The 24,172-nt window shown below is 34.0% G+C and overlaps 3 protein-coding genes across 4 annotated transcripts; 2 read left to right on the forward strand and 1 right to left on the reverse strand.

The window, feature by feature from the left end:
• Positions 1-7,293, forward strand: LOC130748245 (mRNA-decapping enzyme-like protein). The gene is made up of 8 exons (XM_057601425.1): positions 1-337; positions 439-479; positions 586-635; positions 1,924-2,068; positions 3,085-3,141; positions 5,555-5,681; positions 6,096-6,572; positions 6,762-7,293. Exons 1-8 carry the CDS (start codon positions 179-181, stop codon positions 6,813-6,815), a joined length of 1,110 nt encoding a protein of 369 aa, XP_057457408.1. The 5' UTR covers positions 1-178; the 3' UTR covers positions 6,816-7,293.
• A 1,941-nt stretch (positions 7,294-9,234) lies between these two features.
• Positions 9,235-12,107, reverse strand: LOC130749600 (uncharacterized). Of its 2 annotated transcripts, none has more exons than XM_057602978.1 (9): positions 11,837-12,107; positions 11,473-11,639; positions 11,213-11,329; positions 10,927-10,983; positions 10,690-10,770; positions 10,404-10,438; positions 10,090-10,179; positions 9,832-9,991; positions 9,235-9,593 (listed from the first exon to the last, which is right to left on the reverse strand). In XM_057602978.1, exons 1-9 carry the CDS (start codon positions 12,015-12,017, stop codon positions 9,486-9,488), a joined length of 996 nt encoding a protein of 331 aa, XP_057458961.1. In that variant the 5' UTR covers positions 12,018-12,107; the 3' UTR covers positions 9,235-9,485. The 2 variants fall into 2 exon arrangements, with proteins under 2 accessions (XP_057458961.1, XP_057458960.1); XM_057602977.1 differs by having other exon boundaries at positions 11,473-11,651.
• Positions 12,108-18,378: 6,271 nt separating this feature from the next.
• On the forward strand, positions 18,379-22,669 carry LOC130748613 (leucine-rich repeat-containing protein ODA7). Its single transcript, XM_057601845.1, has 10 exons — positions 18,379-18,552; positions 18,641-18,712; positions 18,827-18,919; positions 19,924-20,005; positions 20,140-20,196; positions 20,600-20,664; positions 20,752-20,847; positions 20,991-21,077; positions 21,535-21,615; positions 21,713-22,669. The coding sequence occupies exons 1-10, from the start codon at positions 18,454-18,456 to the stop codon at positions 22,403-22,405; spliced, it is 1,425 nt and encodes a 474-aa protein (XP_057457828.1). The 5' UTR covers positions 18,379-18,453; the 3' UTR covers positions 22,406-22,669.
• The last annotated feature ends 1,503 nt before the right edge of the window (positions 22,670-24,172 follow it).

Raw genomic sequence — 24,172 nt, forward strand, 5'->3', positions numbered from 1 at the left:
AACCCAACTCCCCGAAGAAGCTGAGTCTGATCGACTCAACCTGGTTCACCTGCATCGCACTGCGTTGCGCTCTCTCTACGCTTGAGATTTCAGAGAGAGAGAGAGAGAGAGAACCCTAACCTAATCCCCAAATCCCCAAAATTCTAGGGTTCATCTTGCAGATTGAGATTGAGCGAAAATGTCTCAGAACGGGAAATTGATGCCGAATCTAGACCAGCAAAGCACCAAGGTTCTCAACCTCACTGTTCTCCAACGAATCGACGCTTTCGTTGAGGAAATTCTCATCACCGCCGCACATGTCACCTTCTACGAGTTCAACATCGACCAAAGCCAATGGGTTCGCTTCTCTCAATTTTCCATTTTCCCCATTTCTCTCTCTACTTTGTTTCTCTCTCTAACACGCACACACCCTCTGTTTTCTCTGTGATTGCATTTCAGAGTCGCAAGGACGTTGAAGGATCGCTCTTTGTTGTTAAGAGGTTCGTTTCATTTTCTTCTTTTGAATATGTCACGCGATTCATGATTGGAAATTTATTTTCAAGTGAGGTTAACTCTGGTTTTTTTTATGGTTTTGTGTAATTTCAGGACTTCAAAACCGAGATTTCAGTTTATTGTGATGAACCGTCGCAATACCGGTTAGTCGGTCCATATGCTTGTTTGTGCTGTTGTTGTTTTTTTCCTAAAAAGATAGAAATGGGAAAAAGCTATGCTTTTTGTTTGGAATTAGGCGTAATATAGTAAATGCACAACTGGTCTTCAATGATAATATTAATCTGTGTCAATTGGTTATGTGATCTTTTGATTTGATTTTGGAAACTCGTCAATTTGCTTCCAAGTATTTGCCTCAATCTGTCTGTAAACTAGTCTACAGGCATGCTAGAATTGAATGCTACTTTCTAAGTTGATATGTTGGCCTCCCATTCACTTGAAAAAGCTCAACAACTCTCTTGCCTTGATTGTTTGAAATTTTAATTTTCTGATTTTTTAACAGATTCTTTTCTAATACTAATATATTAAGTCTGTTGGCTATTCCTCTATGTATGCCTGTGTTTCGAGATATTATATTTTTAGCTAATAGGTAGGTCATAGGAGTGGTTTTATTCTTAAAGTTATAGGATTGGGGATTGGGCATGGCTATCAGCATTCCACACAAAGCCATTTCTTTTCTCCCTGCATCACAGTGCTTTTGTGGCTGATGCAGGTGCTATCATGTGAAGTCACAACATTTTGCGAGGACTGTAGTAGCTATTTTTGAAATCCTTTAAAAAACTAATTTGTCCTTTTAGCAGAGTGATTTTCAGGAAATTTTTTTGGTTTTCATTTGGTTTGTTTTAGAGAAAGTGACCCTAAAAGGGCTTGGACTGTCTCAATATGTTTCCCTCACTTACCTTTCCAGCCATCAGCTCTGCACTTTCAGGCCAAGTCCTCTGTGCTTTCAATTTTCATGCCCTCTGTTTCACGAGTTTCTGATTGGTTTCTCTCGTATGGCTCTTAGTTCTGATTCTGACCTCATTCCTTTCTTCCCTTGTCCTCATTCCTCACAGGCTTAAACATACTGTGTGTTTAGCTTTATATATTTTACTTGATTGTTACTTATGCATCTGTCTTCAATTTTGACTATTTTTTATTTTTATTTTGAGCAGCTATACATCTTCAGTATTAATTATTTAACCTATAACTAACATTTCAGTATAGCAGTCATCATGCTATGTGCTAACCTGCTTAAGCATTTTTGGGGCTTGGTTTCACACGCTGGCTGCTATATATACTATGAATAAAATGCGTACCCTGTAAACATGTATTTTAAACCTTTTTTTAAACGATGAAATAGATACTTGCTGCTACTCGACATGATAGTGCAGAACTGCATAGTGTACATGCATGTAACTTGCATTTAACCTCTGTCCATGTTGGCGTAAGCAGAAAATTTGGTGGAGAATCTCCTGGAGGATTTCGAGTATGAAGTTCAGGTTCCGTATCTCCTGTATAGAAATGCAGCTCAAGAAGTGAATGGCATCTGGTTCTATAATCCACGTGAATGTGAAGAGGTTGCAAATCTTTTTAGCAGGTATTGCTTTTCTTACAGATTGAATCATGGAAATACTAAAATTCAGTTTTTGGCGAATTTTGCGGTGTTTCTGAATAATGAAGGGAGGTCATGCTTGACTTATCTTACTTTTTTAATGTTAAAAATTGCTTGTAATAAAAAAAACATGAGCAATTTTTTACTCTAGTTTAAGCAGATCCGGATATGTTTGTAAAGTGTACATGCTAGTAAAGTGTATAGTTTCAAACTCGTTTAGGATTGTAAAATTAGTGAACAAAGTTGATATCAGAAATCATTTCCTGGAGTTGGAGAGTAAATTTCCCTTATCCTTTTGAAATTCAAACACTGATGCACCTATTAGGATAATAGGATTTGAATTTGTTTTCTCTCCCTCTGCCAGTTCTTAATGGATGTCTAGTTCCACCTGACTGGGTTACTGACTGAAATATGTTGTTTTGTATGACAGTTGGGTTCAATAGTCCAGCATTAGTTAAAGGAATCCTGAAATTAGTTTATGGTATGTCAAATATGACATATAAGATGTGCGCAATAATTAGTTTTGTTCTGTTTATAATTTGCACCTCCATTTCAAACCTTTTGCAGTTTGCACATTATCATGGATTTTAGTTGTATCCTAATTTTATATAATCTTTTAACATTTTCCGATACCTTAACATTTAAGTAAGGGTATCTCTTACTAGAGAATGGAAAAAACTTGCAATGATAGATGATAGTCTATTATGGATGATTTTCTTTATAAAAATTAAAGCATTTTTTTTTTGCACACATGCAAAAAGATTGGAAACCAAAGTTAATTACAACTATTTCCCAGTAATGTGTCTAAGAAACTGCAGATGTTATTGTTACCTGTGGATAGGAAGGTTGTAAAGAAAAAAGGAAATTATTATGCACATTACATGTTTTTATGTTGCTGATGATAGCATGGATCTAGATTTATTTGGAATTAATTAGATCATCTTGAACTCCCATGACACATGTACGCGCACATTATTCACTTATATTTTTCTGATACTCAGGATCCTTAATACATTTGCCAAGGTGCCTCCAAAGTCAAAGTTATCCTCTACAAAGAGGTAATAATATGCTTCTACCTTGTTAAGAACATTTGTGCCAGCACCTGCTTGCTCCCATGAGTGGTGGGGCTGGTTTAATCTTTAGTATTCTTTTTTTTTCAATCCCATTTCATTCAACTCTCTTTTACACATTCATATTTATGTACCTGACAAATGCAAGGTGTTTAAAGTGATGGGCTCTCTCTCTCTCTCTCTCTCTCTCTCTCTCTACAAACACATCCACACCAGCATTTCTATTGCATGCTTTATGTTGTGTCTGTCATGTACTTTTTTCGAGGATCATACCTATCTTTCCAACGGAAATATAATGGATGATTCCATCAGTCTTTAAGTGGAGATCACCACCTTCAGGCTTCGGCTATCTAGAACCTTTTATTCCCACGCCGGAGTTGGGCGGGGGGGGGGGGGGTCGATAGGAACCAGCATTAGTGAAGAAGAAAGACCGAGTTTGTTGAAGAAAAACTATTGAATCTTCTGGATATTGGAGAGGTCCAGGTCTCTATGAAGTTCTCAATTACAATACTGATCACAAGATGAAGTCCCTCTTTGGCTCTTTTATTTTCAGCATTCTCTCTCTTACTAACTTCATAATCTAACTAAAGACATTCCCAATTACAATACCGATTACAAGATGAAGTCCCTCTTTGGCTCTTTTATTTTCAACATTCTCTGTAGCACCTACAAAACCTTCAACTGGGTGGGATACCTGGTCACCCAATCTTAACATCTTACAAGCTATAACTCCTGTAAGGCCCAATTCTTCTCATTTCTGGGCCTTGCTTGGTTTAGAAGAACTACAGACACATTCTTAATCTTAGGCTCTTAGCTCTTGCTCTCAATATGGTTAATTCCCTGTGTGTTAAGTGATCTCTATGCCCTGCTTCATTTCAACCAATCCAATGGGTTTGGTCCCATTATTACAAAATCCTGACCAGTTTCCGCCGAACTGCCTTCTTAAGTTCTACCTGTTGGAATAACAGAATGAAATGGGGGGAGAGAGAGAGAGAGAGAGAGTAATCAGAATTTGTGCAATTGTGTTCTGTATTGAATAATCTATTTGATATACAGAGGATAGCTCTTATATAGAAGATACATGTGATCGAAGCTAAGCGAATTAGTTTAGTAACCAACAGTCATAGACAGCTGGCATAACTAACTAATCAATTACAAGAGAAGGAAATACAATGTTAACAAACCTATGCTAATGGAAAACAACAAGTTACACAATGCATAAAATACATATACTCTAATACTACCTTGGAGTTGCGGGATGGCCACCCTTTCAATCCCCTTCTCTTTCACCCATGTAACTTCTATGCATAACCTTTGTTGGAGATTCCAGCAGGAAACACTTTAGCTAAGATGTCCGAGTTCCTGAATCCTGTCACCGCTGATAAGCCATCGATTCGTGAGTTTGACCCGAGGTCCACCGGTTCTGGCAGTAGTTGTGGTGGAACACCCCCTCTTGTCCTCATCTCAACTAAGGCCTTGTTCTTGATCTTCATTTCTGAATTCTGATTCCCCTTCCTGTTCCAAGATTCTGATTCTCCCACTTCTTATTTCTCCTTGAGCTGTCTTCTGTTGCTTGCAAGCTCTTTCCTTATTTCTCCAATAAGGCTTCGTCTCTGAGTTCCCTTCTCCAAGCTGCAACCTCTTTCTTTATTTCTCAAAAAATGTCAAGAATTTCCTCCTTCATTTTGCTGACCCTGAGCAGCTCTGGTTTGGGTGGGGGCCCGCTGAAGAAGAAGAAGAAGAAGAAAGACTGAGTTTATTGAAGAAAAAACAATGAATCTCCTTGATACTTGAGAGATCCAGGTCACTCCCAAGTTTTCGATTACAATACTGATCAATCTGATTACAAGATAAAGTCTCTCTCCAACTCTTTTGTTATTTATAACATTCATCTCTCTCACTCTAACTTCCTAAACTTACTGACTTAGGGGTTACCTATCAGTTTGGGGTGTAAGTTTACATTTTGGTTATTATGAGTTTGTTTCTACTTACATGTGGATATAATATGCAACTTACACCTAAATCATATTATTATATGATAATATTATTATTTTGGTCCGAAAAGGCGATACATTCCTTAATTTGTTTATTCCTGTTTTATGTTTTTGCCTTCACTTCGGTGTTCACCAATGACCTGTTTCAAGAGTTCCCTTCTCTGATATGCAGAAATATCTGGCAACTTTGTTGTGTTCTTGTTTTCTTTCTGTTTTTATTTTTCAACCTCTGGAGAATACTTTACCCTCTTCATTTGACCATCATCCTATTCCCTCTAAAATGCTTCTGTGGTAGCAGTAAATGATTATTCTGTAGTTTACAGCTTACTTAGCATACAATACTTATTTATTTCTGGACATTGTATGCTTCGAATTTGAGTAATGAACTTTTGCTGCATTTGTTGCAGTGAGTTTGAGGAACTAGAAGCCGTGCCAACCATGGCAGTTATGGATGGTCCCCTTGAGCCATCATCATCTACTGCTTCCAATGTGGCTGATGTTGCTGATGATCCATCCTTTGTAAATTTCTTCAGTGTATGTACAGTACTGAACAACTTTATTTGCTTCTAATAATTTGTGAAAATCTCATAATCCTTTCCTCTTTCCGAACTCTTTAAAAATGATATGACATGTCATCGCAGTCATAGTGGAGGTGTTTAATTTCTTGTATGCTTAGCTTGGTTGTGTGTCCATATTTGTAAAAACAGTTTCATCTGTATCCTAATAGTCTTTTCTGCCAGTTGCTATTGGAGAATAAAGGAACTGAATTGAAATTATAAAATTATACTACTAATAGTCTTTATGGTGCTCCACTTATGATAAATTTTTTTGCAAATATGTATATGTAATATTCGGCACAATGGTATTGCCAATAATTTTTCATTGTAAGCGAGACATTTGTAATTCTATTCTGATCAGGTTGATTTTCCTGATACTTTATTAATGCAGGCAGCTTTGGGTATTGGGAATACTTCAAATGCTCCAATTACTGGACAACCTTATCAGTCTTCTGCTACAATACCTACGCCTCTTGTGCCAGCTCATGCTGCTACACCCACTTTGCCAACCTTGCAGATACCCTCTCTTTCAGCATCTACACCTCTAATTCCTCAGCATGATGCTTCTGAGTCCTTCAGCAGCAGCAGCCGAACCACAAAGCTTGTGAACCCTTCTTCTTTTGTTGTCCCTCCCCCAACTTCATCACCAGTCATCATTCCCCTGGTATCCTCATCTACACCTACTGCTCCTCCACTTCATCCTGCTGCTAGCCATCCGCGCCTGTATGGTGCAGGCGATCGACTGCTACAACCATTTCCACCTCCAACTCCACCACCTTCACTTACGCCCACTTCTGCCCCCCTTCAAAACTATGGTCCAGTTATTTCTAGAGAAAAGGTCCGAGATGCTCTTCTGGTGCTTGTTCAGGTTAGTTTATTTGCTTAATAATTGTGTGATATTCTTGTACAATGATCTTATATGACTATTAGGGAGCAAATCGTTTTCTTTGATCTCATCAGATTCTATTCTTAACGAAGCATGTGTTAGAATGATTTTATTATTTTTCTTGTTTGTCCTCTCATTTTCTAATTCTGTTGTCTTTTTGGCTATATATAGGACAATCAATTCATTGATATGGTTTATAGAGCGCTGCTGAATACTCATCAATAATGACTTTCAAGAGGTGTTTAATTATCAACTCCCAGGAAGTACTGTTTTTTGGCTGAATTACATTTACTATATTTAGGCCAGGCTTTAATCATGTCATGAACTTTAAACTGTCGTTCATTGTCAGTTTGTATAATTGGTTGTGCATTGTGATGACCGTTTTGATCTTTGCCAATTTCCTGAATGTCACCGTTTTTTTGCAAATAAACTACCATTCTTCAACTGTAATCCTGACATGACCAGGAAATGGTGAAGGTCCCGGTGATGGTTAGAGCAATATGGAACTGATTTTGCAAATTGTTATTGACAAACAGATCTCCAGACTATAGGGGTGGTAAGGTTGTTGTTGAGGGCCTTTGTTTATTGTGTATTTTATGAAATTGTCATATGTTAAGACCGAGTTTGCATAGCACCATCTGTCTGTTTCAATGAACATGGACTGCATAATGCAAGTATATAATTAGCCTTATTTTTTGATGAATTATGCAGCAATTGAGAAACAATCTTCTGACTGAAACCAGTACTATTTCCCTGATATCGCATTTTTTGTTTGTGTATGCATCATTACTTAATGATGCTAATTGAACTTCTAACTAAACAACTGGTAAAACATTACTCAAACATTGAATGGACAAAATAAACTATGCCCAAAGTTCAATTTTTATTCTAATTGTGCTTGAATAATTTGCAACTAAAACTCTTGACTCTTCCAGTCTCACACCATTCTTATATTCTTAGCTTAGGTAAGCTTTTATTGACGAACATTTCTACCATTGCTAACTAGCAAATTTCTGTTGATGAGTTCCGTGATTTTTTTTTGATAAGCCAAAGCATTGCATTCAACTAGCACAAGAGGTGCTAATCCAAATACAATGAGTAGTGGACTAGTAAAAAGAGACTAACTAGATATACATAAAGGAAATTACATCAATAAAAAATCCATGACAGCAAGAGAAAAACCATAGAAACAGAAAAACAATGCCAATCCAAAGACAACTTCCGTTCTAGAGGAATAGGAAAAATTCATCCCGCATGATCTCCAATTTCATAAAAGCATGCTTGCTGCTAATATATCTATCAATCTAAAGCGGTTGTTCATGGGTGATCATGGGTCATCTTCATCCAACCAACTTGACACGAGCTTAAAAAGGCGGGTTAGATTTAGTCAACAAGAAAAAAATGATTTCTTTTAATCACAGAACCTGATAACTTCAGGTTGAGTAACGAGTTAAGTAAATTTAAATTTGAATTGGATGCACACATGACTTTGCCAGTATATTAAAAAAAGTAAAAGGTGAAATGGTAAATTATCATTCCTGAAATAATGAATTTGACTCAACCTAATCTGCGTTTACAAGGTTCTCTTCATTCTCTCATGTCATTTTTTATTGTTAACCTGACTATTGAATCCAACCCATTAATAGTCAAAGAAACCGACATGATCCAACCTTTTTATAGGCAAATGTTATTGTTAATTGTTAATTGAACCCTAGACCCTTCATCATTCATCCCACTCAGCTCTTACCACTTGAGCTAACCCTCGGGGACGACATGATCCAACTTAAAGGTGTCTCAATATGTTCAAACATAATTTTTCTATAATCTAACCAATGTGCACCCCTTTAATATGAGATGTTGAAGAAAGAGATAGCAAAGAAAAAGATACAAGATACATTATCCTTCCCTCCTTTGGTTCTCACTCGCTGTAGTCGCAGATGAACAAATATGTTCCTACCTTTTACCAATCTTCACAAAATTGTGAAGAAATGTGAGACATGTAGTCGCAACATTTTTTTGTTAATTTTGCAAATAATTAAATATTAAAAAATTTAGGGGTAAAAATGTCTTTTGATATAAAGTAATTTTCTCTCTTTCTCGTCACTTTCTATCATATGAAACAACCTATAAAATCTTTTCTTTTTTATCACCTCTTTTTCTCTACGCATCCTCTCTCTTCCCTCTTTCTCTCCTAAACCAAATAAAGTATAAAGCTAGGAGACAAAAACAGACATGATCCAGCTTAGGGTGCCTCAAAAAGTTGCAAGGTAATTTTGTTTATAATATGACCAATGTGCTGAGAAAAGTGTTTTTCTCTATTTCAAGAGAGTGAAAATATTCTCTTAATATGCAAAAGATGTAAATTCTTTCACTTATAGTTTTTTTTTTTTGGTACAGACATTATTTATGAGCTAATTTGAATTTTTTCCTTAATTTTAAGTTGTGTGATATTATTCTATAACTCCTCGTACCCAACATTAAGACATTCTTTCAAAAAAAATTAAGACATTAATATTAATCTTTGGGTACTACTAGTATTAGTATTATTAACATTAAGGTATCATAGCAAGCACCTTTATTTTTTTACCCAATCACATTAGCAAAAAAATGAAGTGTATATAACCATTCTTTGTGGCCTAACATGTATTCTAACAAGAAAGCAGAACAATTTGACATTGATGTAGGTTTATTAATATGCTTGTAAAAAATCTATAGGTATTAGACATCAAAAGTCTTCTATTTCTACTCCACCATCTCTCTACTATGAATTCATCAGGAAGACACAAGCACCGAAGGGTTGTATTCAGTGTGTACAAATCTGTGTGCAGCTCTGCATTTCAAATAGTCGAGTAGGTAGGAAGTACTGCATTGAGCACAACCAACAACATATTTCGGTCAATCCTCATTTTCTGGAAATACAAGCTGCAAGTCTTCATTGTCTCTATAAACTTGCACTAGAGCTGCAGCCTTGTAGACAAACATCCCAAACATAGCCGGCACAAGCTGGGGTGTAAAAGGTATATAGTATGAATGACCAATATGTTTCATTAGAGTTGTACAATAAAGTTTTGTGCATGTTTGGAAATCATTCTACAACTGATTCTGAAGCCAGAATCAATTATGGGTAGAATTTTTCTGTGAGTAGCTTCTCGTCTTTAGAATTGATTCTGAAGAAAGAAGCTGATCCAAAGCATGCTGGCTCAAGAAAAAGTTCTATAGTACACATGCTTTCAAGTGATACCTGAAAATCAAAGAAATCATTGGTGAAATACCGATGAGACAGAGCCCAAAGTCCATAAATTGTCGCTGGGATCACAAGCCTTGGAGATGAAAGTGCCATGCTGCAACCCTTGATGGACCGCTCCAATGAATCTTGAAGGTCCTCACTTCTTATACCAATTCTGGTTAAGGAAAGTTGCTTAATCAAAACAAGGGGTGGATGAATATCAAACAATAGAAAATGGGAATTGGCATGAAAAGCATAAGTTTTCAGTTGTACTTCTTTGACTTCTTTTTCCTGAATATTTGAGGAACACTTTCACTGGAGAGGTTGTCTGCATGTTGATACAAGAGCAGAAGGTACAAGAAACTGCAGTGGAAAATGATATCTTAGTTAACACAGTATCTATTGAAAAAATAGCTGCTCAGCAGACAAATTTAAATCTGTCTCCCCCTTTTTTTTTCAGAGAAAGAATATCAAACCCTCTCAAAGTGATTTTTGAAAATATTTCTATAATTGATTCTAAATTCAAAATCAATTCGGGGGAGAAACTTTATGTGAGTAGTTTCAATGTAGTCAAATGCAAGACAAACCTGAAAAGGACACCAATTGCATAACTTATAGCAGCCTGCATATTAAAAAGACAGGAACTTAAAACACAGCTTCGCCCGAATTGCTTTTCAATAGGGAAAGAAAACTACATGCTCCAAACTGTTGTCGTCTTGAGATGAAGGATACAATTTAGAACTTACACATGGTAGTGGTTAAGGTTAAATCATTATGGTAAGACCTTGGCATCCATATAAAATTAGTCTTATGAGATAGCTAGTTGGTAAGATATTGTTATTCAAACAAATCATTTTACACGGATGAGTTTACCTGCACTGAAAAAACCAGCAAGCAATATCCACTACAAGCAAGTCCAACGGCCACCGATACAAGAAGTAGTTCCCTCTTGAGCTAAAATTACAAACATAATAATAAAGAATCAGCAGCTTACATAGCATTTGAACAACAGTAATTAACCATATCCTACATGCCTCGAGGTTAGGAAACACTAATGTCTTTGACTTAAGCTAATAGAGAATCTACTGGGTTTGAAGATCGATATCATACAGATTCATATTGGAGAATGTTCAGTTTCTTTCTTCTTTCGCTGCTGTCTTGCAACATCTGTTAATGTATGAAAGAAAACATCAAATATTATAGGATAATTGAATTATTACTATTATGTACTGACAAAAGAAGCTGCACTCAAAAAAATTCTAACAAAACAGGAGATGTTTTGAAAAGTAGAAATATATTAACTTCATATCCAATTTTACACTGTTGTATGTGGTGTAAAGTTAGTAAAACTAAAAGGTCCCCATAACTTACAACAATAATAAAACCAGAAGTATACCTTAGCAGTCATTCTCTTGTTTCGTGGTGCAGACTCATCACCTAGCACCCACTCCTGGGTTGTTGAAAGTTTCAAAAAGCCACTAGCACTACCATTATCACTGTTGCTCTCAATGCTCTACAAATATTAGAAACATCCCATAGGTGAATAAATTGCGCAACCAATGAAATCATATACTTGAGAATTTGCAATTGGATCAGCATAGAGCAAAGAGTTGTCTTAAAACAGATAGAAATCAAGTACAAGGAGTCTTGCTGCACCTGCTCCAGTTCTATTTGCTGAGAGGCAGCATTGTTGTTAGTGAGGTTGCTAATATCAGAATCAACAGAACTTCTGAATTTCCTCAGCCATAATATATCAGAAGCTTTTGATATAAAATCTCCATTTAATTCTCTCTCCTTGAAAAACATTTGCAACACTTCCTCTTCTGCATCACTCACTAACAATCAAGAGTCTCAACCAATTAGCATTCAGTAGAAACAATGATTGACAATGACATACAAAAAGATGATTACTAAACAATGGTGACACAACACAGCATATGCTTAAAATGCCATAATCACTAAACTACATTTTCTCAAAAAATGCTATCTCAAAACCTGAATGAAGAGAGGTGGTACTGACCTGCAGGTGAAGGAGGACCAGCTCTTAAGACTGAAGCCAATGGGGTACTTGTTTTGGTGGAAAAAGAACATGGGAAAGGTGAAATGGCATGATTTTTTGGAAGGTTAAGGTTGTGAGAAGCAGAGAAGAATGTAATCCTTGAAAGGGTATCCATGTTGTGGAACTGTGCAAGCTCCTTCATCACTCCTTCATTGCAGATTGGGATTGGAGTGAGCGAGCGACGGTGAGCAGAGAGGAATGTAATCCTTGAAAGGTGTTTGCTTGGGAAACCAACATTATCTCGACAATTTCTTTTAAGATTCATATTTATTTGCTTTTATTTAAATTTTTTTAAAAAAGTTATTTTTTGAATGGAAAAAAAAGTTATTAAAATCATTATAACATAGTAGTGCAAATATACAATAAACTACTTTACTTTGATTTATTTTAGTTATATTTTTAATTGACATTTATCATTTATGTGTTAAGTTTCAATACTTTTCATTTCAAAAAATAAAGTTCTAATATTTTGTGGGAATAGTTTAAATTTTTAAGATAGGTGTAAAATATAAAAATATTTTTGGCCATGAAAATTTCACCTTTTTAAAGTCTATGGTCATTATTTTAAAAATTCCAACAGGTGGTTTTGAGTTCGAGTCTTAAACATGAAAAAAATATCTGTTAGAAAAATTAGATTCATGATATAGACATTTCGGACTAAGACAAGATTGACTCTAGTAAATGATACATATAAGCACTAAAAAGATTATTTTAAAAAATGAAGAGCATGATAAAATATATTTCAGAAAACAAAAACTAAAATCAAAGTTTTTAGAAATTTGTAATTTTTTTTTTCCTCTTTATGTAAAACCCTTAATGCAAATTAATTAAAAATATACATATATTAATAATTGGATTGGATCTTGTTGAGTGGTTTCAAATACCAGCATGAAGGCGAAGCTATCATGAGTAGCCAGGGCCGTAGAGACCACAAGGCCACATAGGCAGGCCTTAGGCCCCCGATGAAAAAAAATTGTTTGTATTTTTTTTTATAAAAGGTAGCCCCTAAAGCCCAGTTTCGTTCAGTTGTACCTAGTTAGATTGTGTTTTGTTTCTAGACAAGTCAAAAAGCCTAAGACAATTAATAAAGACCATTGCTATGATAAAAAAAATAGACCGTTTCTATAATGCTATTAATATTAAGTCAAGACAGTAATAATAATGTTTCATAGGTACATCGGATGAAACATTGCTATGACCAAAAGAGGAAGACCGTTTGCAGTATAAATCTAGTTTTGAAAAATTAAAGAAAAAAAAAAGTGAAATGTAGAACTGTTTGATTATAAAAATCTGATAAATGATTTTGCAGCTCAAAAAATTAGAAGATTGATATAAAAAGTTATATTTTATATAATATATATACTACTCCCTCCGTTCCTATTTATAAGAACCAAAATAAAAGGTGTAGCTTGATCATTTTTATAAGAATCAATTCAAATTTCAAGATGCATTAATTATTTTTTGACAACAATACCCTCATTTAATAGAGGTTTCTCTTTCTTTCCACTATGCAACTCATTAATGATAAAAAAATAAGTTGGGGTAGTCTTGGAAAGTTGAGATAAATTTGAACAAATTTAATACTACCAATCACTTTCTTAAGGGGCGTGAAATGTTAGTTTGGTTCTTATAAATAGGAACGGAGGGAGTATGTCTCTTTAAAATTCTTGTAAAAAAAGATCCCTTAACATTTTCGCCTTAGGCCTCAAAATGTCTGTACACGGCCCTGTGAGTAGCTTATGAACAAATAGACATATATTAATATTTGGACGCATAGTCGCATATTTGAACCTCCTACTAGTAATATTTTTTGCACAATTGCTTTTTTCCTAGTTGTAAAAATGTACAAAGTTTTCGGTCTTGTTTGGTCACCGTACGACTAAAAAAGTATGAAAATGAAAAATAACATAAGTACACTTGAGGCTCGTTTGGTATATTGTACAATTTAAAGTCTGATAGTATTATGCCTGATCGAATAAGGTCTAATAAAAAATTAATATTATTCAGCATTTTGGTCATACAGTTTATAACTTATGTCGTTTAAATTGATATAATCATATGTTAAGTGGAGGGTGTGGTGGTGGTAAAGGTAGTGTCAGTGGTGGTTAAGATGGTAGTGGTTGTGGCGATAGTGGTGGTGATGAGCGGCTGTCGCGGTGTTGGCAGGTGTTGAGTGGTGGTGGTAGTGGCGATGTCGTGGGAGAGGGTGGTGGTGGAGTTGGTTGTGGTGGCGGTTACAATGATGGTAGCAATGGCGAAGGGTGGTGGTTGTGACGGTAGTGAATAGTGATGGTGACAACAATGGTATTGATAGTAGTAGGTGGTGGCGACAGTGGTAATGGAGAAGGGTGGCAGTGGCAGTGCGTGGTGGTGATGATGGTGACAACAACTATAACAATGATAACGATGATGGTGACAATGCTGGAGGGTGATGCAATTGTGGTGGTGATGATGGTAGTGGTGGCGATGATAATGACAACAGTGGTGGAGGATGATGGTGGCAGTGGGTTGAATATTTTCAACTAGTTTATACATCACCATCTTATTTGACCTTATCCAACCTTTAGATGTATATTAAATAATTTATCATTTTAATGTTGATGGATAAATTTATACAATACAAGTTTAACGCTAAACAACATATAAATCGATATTATACTATCATACGTAATAATACAATAACAAACGATGAGAAATGTATTACTTACTCATGATGAATGGCTACTTTTTTGATTAAATATCTCTTATTAAGAAAAATGATTATGATATGGTACAAAAAAACATATAGTAATAATTTTAAAATTTATGTAACCAATTAGTTTTTTTTATAAAATTTAAAATTATTTCTTATCATTTCCTTTTAAGTTTTACCAACTAAATTTTATAAACTACTAGTGTTTTTTACCCGCGCGTTGCACAGGAAATATGTCTATTGTATTTGATACATTAATTAATACTTTGATTATTAAAAATATATTAAACAACGAATGAAATAGAAAAGTCAGAATTGATGAGTAAAGTGGAGATAAAGACTTCTCTTCTAAACCCGATTGAGACCAAGAGGAACTCGTTTCACATTCTTCGTAAATATGAAGACGATAACACAAATCATAGATATAAGGAATTATCAACATATTAATCTTAAAAAAAATTAATGTGATAGTAGCACAAATCAGAATTGTGTAAGATATATCATAAAGTATAACATTATTGTGTTTATTCCAACTAAGTAGGGATGACAATGGGTAGGTACTATAGTACCATCTCCATACCCGCGTTTTTTAAAATTACATGTACTCGTCTCCATACTCACGTGGGTAGCAACTCGAAGCTCCCCACCTTTAGACAATTCAATGTCATTACAGGAAACTATCCATCTTTGCCAAAATCTAAGTCTATGGATGACAATGGGTCTCAAAATCATAGGGTACCCGCAAAAAATACCCACTATGGGTATGGTAAAAAACCGCTAAATGGGTATGAGGTTGAGTATAGATAATTACCCGCAAAAAATAGTGGGTATGGGTGCGGGTATGGACACTATAGTACCCAACCGGCTCATGTCCGCACACATATGTTATCATTATCATTATTATTATTATTATTATTATTATTATTATTATTATTATTATTATTATTATTATTATTTGGGAATATATTAAAAAATTAACTTAAGCTATAGCTTTCAAACTCACTCTTTTAAAAAAAAAAGTTTGGGATATATTAATTAATATTCTAAAAATAAATAATAAATAAATTAAGATAAAATTAAGAAATAAACCACCTAAATCCTAATCAAATCTAAAATTTAAAAATGTATTTTTTTTACTCTAAAAATAAATCAAAAATAAATTAAGATAAAATCAAGAAATATACAATATAAATCTTAATCAAATCTAAAATTTTAAAATGTATTTTTTTATGAGAATTAATCTGAGAATGACACGTGTTATTTTTTTTTCCAATTAGTGAATATTCTGCACCCTAGAAGATTTTCTTTTCCTCAATCCTTTTGCTTTTGATTAAGAAGAGAAAAACAGGAATCCTTGAAGCATATGACATCTTACAATTAGTTGAAGAACAAAATCAATTCATGAAGAAGATTGAAACAGAAACCCAAAATGAAGTCTTGAAGAATAAAATACCCTCCTTCACCAATTTGAAAGGACTGTGGTGAAAGAATTGTATTTAGTGTATTTGTGAATCTTGGGGTGGAACCCTTGTGAAACAAAAAATCAAAGTCACATTTCAGTCAAGAGAAACAAAAAATGGTGTATTGCCCCATATGTGCGCACCCCAACAAATTATCTATATATGTGAGAAAAAAACAAAATAATTCTCCCACCCAAAATAATTGTGGTTACTTCACCAATAAACATATACTAACAATCAATTTAAATTGAACTTAAGGAAATATATAGAGCAAAGTAAGATAAGTCACCCAATTGACATACTAAAACATGAGTATATGCAAAACTAATGAGTTTGAGGAAAACATGAACCAACCTTAAGAATGGGCTAAACATACTCATGAAGATTAAATGTGAGCTCTTCATATGCTTTCATCAATTTGACTGACACGTGCATCATTAAAATAAAATAGTAAGTTGTGCATCATTCATATACAGTGCAAATAGTATGCTTATACACACAGCTCAAACATGAAGAATAAAAACGGACAAAATTTGAGAAATGAATATAAATTCAGGCTATCCTGAGTTTCGTAAATTTCTATAAATTATACCAAAATCTGGTTTATAATGGTTTCACACGCATGGATTTCTACAAACTATACTAAAATCTGGTTTAAAAAAATACAAAAGCGGAAGAAGAACAATAGAAAAAACATTACATCAGAATCAAAACATTACGTCTTCAACAATGATTCGTCAAAGGGTCTATGCAAAAATTTGTAAACTTTTGGATCAAAACACACAAAATATGTGAAATTTAAGAATCCAGGATTGAATTACGAACAAAGGATAAACTGAAATGGCACAAACCATCAATCACAACATGATAAACTCTTCTTCACGTAACATCATCTTACGGCATACCTCTGTCCTGATCGCGACATGTGGCAGAGGTAGAAATAGCAACTATCAAATCTCTGCGTGTCCATGGTAGCTTTGTGGACCCTCAGCACCAAATCAACTCCCTTTTCTTAGAATTAGCATTAAATAAATAATAAGATAAATTAAGATAAAATCAAGAAATAAACAACCTAAATCTTAATCAAATCTAAACTTTAAAAAGGTACTAAATAAAGATAGATAAAAACTACCAAAATCTAGCAAATCACAATAAAAAACTCATAAAATCCTGAATTAAATAAAAATATGAAAATTCAATAAAAATACCATAAAAATTCATTTATACTCTAAAAGTAACTCAAAAATAAAATAAAATATTTCATGAAATTCAAATTAAAAATAAACTATAAATAAGGATAGATAAAAACTATCAAAATCTAGCAAATCACAATAAAAACTCATAAAATCCTGCATTAATTAAAAATCCGAAAATTCAATAAAAATTAATTATTATACTCTATAAATAAATGTAAAGTAAAATAAAATATTTCCTGGAATTAAAATTAAATAAATAATAAGATAAAATTAAGAAATAAACAACCTAAATCCTAATCAAATCTAAAATTTAAAAAGGTACTAAATAAAGATAGATAAAAACTACCAAGTCTAGCAAATCACAATAAAAACTCATAAAATCCTGAATTAATTAAAAATCCGAAAATTTAAGAAAATTTAATTAATATACTCTAAAAGTAAATCTAAAATAAAATAAAGTATTCCCTGGATTTAAAATAAAATAAATAATAAGATAAATTAAAATAAAATTAAGAAATAAACAACCTAAATCCCAATCAAATCTAATATAAAAAAGGTATTAAATAAAGATACATAAAAACTAAAAACTAACAAAATCTAGCAAATCACAATAAAAACTCATAAAATCCCGAATTAATAAAAAATTCGAAAATTCAATAAAAATTAATCAATATATTCTAAAAATAAATTTAAAATAAATTAAAAGACCAAATCTTATCTTTTAAAATAATATCAATCAATTATTTTAGAATATATAAAATTAAAACATATATCAATTGAAAATTATATCTTCTAAAATAATATCAATTAATTAGGTTAGAATATATAAAATTAAAACATATATCAATTGAAAATTATATCCTCTAACAAATTGACACGTGGAATAATTTTTATGAGAATTAGTCTGGTACTGACACGTCACTAAGAATTAATCTGGTGCTGACATGTCACTATAGAAGTTCTTCTTTTCTAATATATATATATTGATATATTGATTGATATTGATATTGATTGATATTGATATTGATATTGATATTGATATTGATAACATATCGTTGTTAATAAAAAATACTAAGCAAATTAAAAATATTAAATTCAGTTTTTAATAAAAAAAAAAAAAAAAAAACGAGAAAGGAAAAGGTAGGGTTTTTCTGAAGCATTTAGGTTAGAAAGCTCAGAGGCATCGCGTTGCGAGTTGAAGCAGTGAGCTGAGGGAAGAAACAACCGGCAATGACTCGCCTGAGCTCCGACCAGGTATTGAAGGAACACAACGGCGGCGATCCAAGCTCCGTCACCAGTCTTCAGCTCACTTTCAAAGCTCTTTGCGATGTGAGATTTCCATTTCCATTCCCTTTTATGTTTCTGTACCCTTAACAAGTTATCACCCCCAAAAATTTGAACTTTGGAAATTACTCAGGTGTCATGCTTGGCCATCTTCAGTAACTTGGAAAAGCTTGACCTCAAGTTCAACAATCTCACTTCACTTGAGGTTTTTTTTTTTATTTATTAGCTCTTCTTTTTTTCATGTTAAGATTGAAAAAGATGAAATTGTAGGTGTGTGTGTGTGCATTTCTGATTGTGTTTGTTATGCATGTTACATCAGGGGTTGAAGTCATGTGTTAATTTGAAGTGGTTATCAGTTGTAGAAAACAAATTAGAAAGCTTAGAAGGGATTCAAGGACTTACTAAGCTCACTGTAAGTACCTGCTTTGTTAATATCATTTAAGCTCTGTTTTTTGTTCCCTTTTACTTATCAATTATTAGTTTAACTGCTTGCACTATGTATATGTAGCATAGAACAGTGTTTCTTGTTGATAGTTTTTCTTGTGCTCTTACTTGTGTGTGGACTGTGGACTGTGGTGTGCATTTGTTTTCCCTTCAATAACAATCTTTATCGGCTGGGGGGAATAATTCTTTATCTTTATAAAATCGTAGGTTTTGGGATACGTTGATTCGCTGGCCTCTACTGATGGGTTGTTTTAACTTTTAATTGTATTTGGAAAAATATTCTGCATGAATGAGGTCATGGAGAGATGAGATTGGTATGATTGTGGCATCATAGAGCTCGTTTGAATGCGGATCAGAAAGCACTTGATAGAGCTTATTCAGTGTTTTTTCTAGTAAATAAGGTTCAATAAGTGTTTTTTAGTCTGTATCCAAATAGGATCATAGCCTTAAATCCCAAGTGTTGTGACTCCCCACATGTTGCTGGAAATTTAACTGGCTCATAGATTTATCATGATCAATGCATGAAATTGTTTATTTTCTGATGAATAGCCTGTTTCCTTTTGCCAACCACATTACTGTTGTTGTTTATGACTTATGTGCATCTTGTCTATATACATGTTATTAGTATCCTCATTCTAAGTATAATGTTGGCTTATCCAAGGGCTCAGTCAAATCTTTATTTATTGAGACTAAATTTGCTAGAAACCTTTCATTTCCCAGTTCATGATATATGTTTCAGTATTATTAAGTATAGTATACTATTCTTATAATTTTATTACTGTTTGTAAAGCTTGTAGAAAGAGTAGCACTCCGCTGAGTTCTTTTCTCAAATGTGGATTCTTCTGTCCTTCTCTTATGCCTGTCTTGTTTCCTCATGCACCAGCATAATGTTGTCCAATAGCGCATGATACTTGAAATAAACTGAGTTACATGAGGATTTAGGAGTCACTTTTATATGCATATGTGAACCAGGTGCTTAATGCAGGCAAAAACAAGCTTAAATCTATTGATCAGGTCAGCTCCCTTGTTGGACTCCGGGCACTGATTTTGAATGGTGAGACTTCTTATATTACCACCTGAATCTGTGTCAAAAGGTTGAACTTAGAACCATGCAAAATATATTAGTAGTGAATCTTTCTATACAAATACATCTTTTTTTTTTCCTAACACTATTTTTTGTTTTGGCAGATAACGAGATTACCTCCATTTGCAAATTTGATCAGTTGAAAGAATTGAATACTCTTGGTATGACTAATTATACTTTGCATATTTTTTGAAGTTTTCAAATTTTTTTACTCTGCCTAATGGGATAAGGTTTGGTTGTTGTCTGTCATTATTAGTGATTGGTATGGCTTGAATGTTATGCTTCCATCACCATAGGCTGGTTATATTTGAATTTTAATTCATTATCCAATTTACAAGAAGGATGCACTTCTTGAAGCAAATATTACATGAAAATCCTACAAGTAAAATCAGGATGAAACCATATGAATTGTAAAGTAATTGAACCAATCCCAACCTTCTCTATAGATCCCAACACACACATATCTGTTGTTTGCTTGAAATGCAAAATTATTTGTGGCCAAACAATATCTTAGTGATATTTCAACTTGAATAATCTTTCGAACATCTCTAAATTCTCCTGCAGTTCTATCCAAAAATCCTATCCGTAAAATTGGTGAGGCTCTGATGAAGGTGAAATCTATCACAAAGGTAAAGGGAACCCCATGTTGTTGAGCTCTTTCAGTGCTTATTTCAGTATTGTATTCCTATTGCTCACAATACCTCTCCTGGTTCCAGCTTTCCCTCTCTTATTGTGAGCTTCAGGGTATTAACACATCACTCAAATCTTGTGTTGAGTTGATAGAGCTCCGCCTTGCTCACAATGAAATTAAGGTGTGCTTTATATCAGTGGCTTTCCTTTTTAATTCCACATCAACTAATGAATTGTATTTGTATTGGGAATGTTCCATATAGTGCATTCATATTTCATATTTATTTCATATCTTTATGACATCTTACTAACATATGGATTTCAGACTCTCCCGGATGAATTAATCCACAATTCAAAGCTCCAGAATTTAGATTTGGGGAATAATGTGATCACTACGTGGTCAGAAGTAAAGGTTAGATATGCTTATCTGGAATTTTCTCTTTTTCTGACATTTCACAGTTGTCTAGGACACTCTTTGTTAGAGTCCCACATTGGCTAGAGATGTGGCCAAGCAATTGCTTATATATGGTTGTGCAAACCTTAACTCTTGAGCTAGCTTTTGGGTTAAGTTAGGCCTCCTTCATGGTATCAGAGCCAATGGTTGATTGACCATGGGCCTGGGCCCCTATCCTAGATCCATTTGTTGTGGAGACCTCCCATATTTGGGCCACCCGTTTCATTCCACGCTCCAGATGTTCTACACTGGGCGTGAGGGGGTGTGTTAGAGTCCCACATTGGCTAGAGATGTGGCCAAGCAATTGCTTATATATGGTTGTGCAAACCTTAACTCTTGAGCTAGCTTTTGGGTTAAGTTAGGCCTCCTTCACTCTTTACCATGTATGTGCCTTAATCATGTATTGCAACTGCAGGTGCTGAAATCACTCACGAACCTAAAAAATCTCAATCTACAAGGAAATCCTGTTGCCTCAAGTGATAAAATTACAAGAAAGGTGATCCCTCTGTTTCTTTGGTCCACATGTTAACTTATACTTGATAGTTGATTCTAAAACCTCATACTTAAAACTACCATGGGTTTCAATGTTACAGATTAAGAAAGCACTGCCGAAACTACAGATATTCAATGCTAGACCAGTACATAAAGATGCCAAGAATGAAAAAGGTGACACAGTTGATGGTGATCATGATTTTTCAGCAGCAGATCGTGTGGGTCAAAATTTGAGAGATAGCACCAAAGAAAAGAAGAGTCAAAATGAGGATGATCATCCTAAAACTGCTGATGATCCTGACTTGGGGAGAAAGTCTAGTAAGAAAAGAAAGAAAACTGTTGTTGATGAAGAAGATACAGGTCATAACAAGGATAGTGCTGATGGAAAGAAAGACAGTCTTATAGGTGCCGTTGATCCTGACACACTGAAGAAATCATCTAAGAAAAAGCTAACAAAGGATGACAAGCCCTTGGACAAGGGTTTGGCTCTTGAGGAGAATGTCAATATGATTGAGAAGAAAAGGAAGAAGAAACAAAAGAATGAGGAACCAAGTGAGCTTGATGTTATTGATGATGCAGAAACTTCATTTGTAGAGCTATTTAACATCAAGGGTGCAGAAAATCTGAACCATGGTGGGGAAAAGAAACCCAAAGATGTCAAATTGGTGGATAGCACAATAACCTCATTTTCGAAGCACAAGAGTGCTAAAACACCAAACTTGGGGTCTCTATCATCTCCGGTGACAGAAATTGGAATGGGAGGGGCATCAACATGGGGTGATGAGATAAACTGATAATATCTGAAGATATGCTGATGCTTCAAAAAGCAGACTAATTTTGGTGAAGTGTTGCTCTCAATTGCACTTATTCTCTGCATTAGGTGCAGTTGGTAAAACTTTTGAAATTTTGTACCATCTCTTTTGCATATTTTACATGACTGATGTGAAATTCAGTTAGTAATGTTGTGTTACTTTTTCAATTGGAACTGCTTGTGCAAAGCGGTGGACAACCACAAAAACTAAAGAAAGTTACTTCTATCCGCTGTGATTTTGGGTTAACTATGATTTTTCTATGTATCCAACAAACATGCATGCAGTTGTTTCTTGACAAGTTGTCATTGTGATAAGTATTGATTGCCATGTACAAGCACGTTTGTCCAATTTGAAAATATCGTGGCGGAATGCGGATACTAGAATTTATTAATCAATTATTGAAAGCAGATTAGACAGAAAAAAATCGGCAGAAGCAACAAAACGTCATGTAGAGGCAAGATAACTACTACGTTCTGAGTCAATTGCTGACGTAGTAATAGTACGTGCAGTAAGCTGCCAATCGACAATTTCTTTTAGCACATGGTATGTCATGTGTAGCGGCTTTTGGTTTTTGCTGATGTGATTTTTGCTTTATATTCTATCATCTTATCATCTATTGACTAAAAAAAATCTTCTTCTTATCCTTAATCAAAAAAAAAAATCTTCTTATCATATGCTCATTTTTATAATTTTATCCTTAAAAATAATTTCATATAGATTGACAATTTGGGTTGCAGCCCATGTGCCAACCCAGTCCAACTTAGCTTCCGAGTGGTTTGGGTTAGTTAAAATCCAGCTCGCACATACCAGAGTCAGAGTGGCTTGACTCATTTAGCCCTGGAGGTCAAATATTATTCTTTTGAAAAATTGTGTTATGTTAAATTAGTTAAATTAGAATTTAGATTGCAGATAATTATATTATATATGCCACAAATTGAATATTCTTTTAAGGTTCATCTTTTTTATGCTTATTAGTGTTTTTGGAGTGAAGAATTTATTGTATATCATTTATTTTGGTGACAGGCAACACATACAATTCCATCAAATTTTCTAGATGTACTTACATTAGAAGTCTATCAAATATCAATGCGTGATTAAGCATTATTGAATATTTAATGATTATAGTAATTTCTAGTTTTTATCACATTTTTGGTATATTTTTTATATTCTTATTTTTTAGTTTTATTTTCTAAAACTTGCGGGCTAACCTACCAATCTGTGACAGGTCGAGCCAAGTTTAACTTTTTTTGGTCGATAAAATGTGAGTCAGACTATATATGGAAAAATATATTGTTCTCTTTTTTGCTACATCGAAAAATAATATATTGTTTCTTAATTGTTCATACTTTTTATTTTTAAATTACAGTGTTATAAAAAATGTGAAAAAAGTAGTTTGGTTCTTTCCCAGGGACAAGGAGGTTATACCAAACGGTAGTTCCAAAACATGTCACCAGCTAGCACAAATATATTTTCTTAGCACAATAAAATTGTCAGCTCTAATGTATACAGCAAATAGCAATAATACCAACTGAGATAGAATAATAAGCCAATCAAAAAGTGACGAAAGTTGAAGATAATGCAAGAAAGTTCAAGCCGTTTAGTTACAACTTACAAGTCCATTTTGCAGCATTAAATCTTAAAAGTGATAGGAGTAGGTGCAATATAATGCAAATACAAGAGAAAAAGCAAGTCAACTTGAACTGAACCACTTGCCACTGATTGTTTATATCCGGCATATATATAATCAAT

This window comes from Lotus japonicus, chromosome 3 (genome assembly GCF_012489685.1).
Source record: "Lotus japonicus ecotype B-129 chromosome 3, LjGifu_v1.2".
NCBI classification, from domain to species: Eukaryota; Viridiplantae; Streptophyta; class Magnoliopsida; order Fabales; family Fabaceae; genus Lotus; species Lotus japonicus.

What these genes read in the sequence shown, in the direction of transcription:
- LOC130748245 (XM_057601425.1), top strand. Translation starts at nt 179, where the DNA reads ATGTCTCAGAACGGGAAATTGATGCCGAATCTAGACCAGCAAAGCACC. An exon ending in TCGCTCTTTGTTGTTAAGAG is followed by an intron (nt 480 to 585) that starts GTTCGTTTCATT and finishes GTGTAATTTCAG; the next exon opens with GACTTCAAAACCGAGATTTC. An exon ending in CCTTTGTAAATTTCTTCAGT is followed by an intron (nt 5,682 to 6,095) that starts GTATGTACAGTA and finishes TTATTAATGCAG; the next exon opens with GCAGCTTTGGGTATTGGGAA.
- LOC130749600 (XM_057602977.1), bottom strand. Translation starts at nt 12,017, where the DNA reads ATGAAGGAGCTTGCACAGTTCCACAACATGGATACCCTTTCAAGGATT. An exon ending in GCAATTGGTGTCCTTTTCAG is followed by an intron (nt 10,180 to 10,403) that starts GTTTGTCTTGCA and finishes TTTCCACTGCAG; the next exon opens with TTTCTTGTACCTTCTGCTCT. An exon ending in AGGAAAAAGAAGTCAAAGAA is followed by an intron (nt 9,992 to 10,089) that starts GTACAACTGAAA and finishes TTCCTTAACCAG; the next exon opens with AATTGGTATAAGAAGTGAGG.
- LOC130748613 (XM_057601845.1), top strand. Translation starts at nt 18,454, where the DNA reads ATGACTCGCCTGAGCTCCGACCAGGTATTGAAGGAACACAACGGCGGC. An exon ending in CTTTCAAAGCTCTTTGCGAT is followed by an intron (nt 18,553 to 18,640) that starts GTGAGATTTCCA and finishes GAAATTACTCAG; the next exon opens with GTGTCATGCTTGGCCATCTT. An exon ending in AGGTGAAATCTATCACAAAG is followed by an intron (nt 20,665 to 20,751) that starts GTAAAGGGAACC and finishes TCCTGGTTCCAG; the next exon opens with CTTTCCCTCTCTTATTGTGA.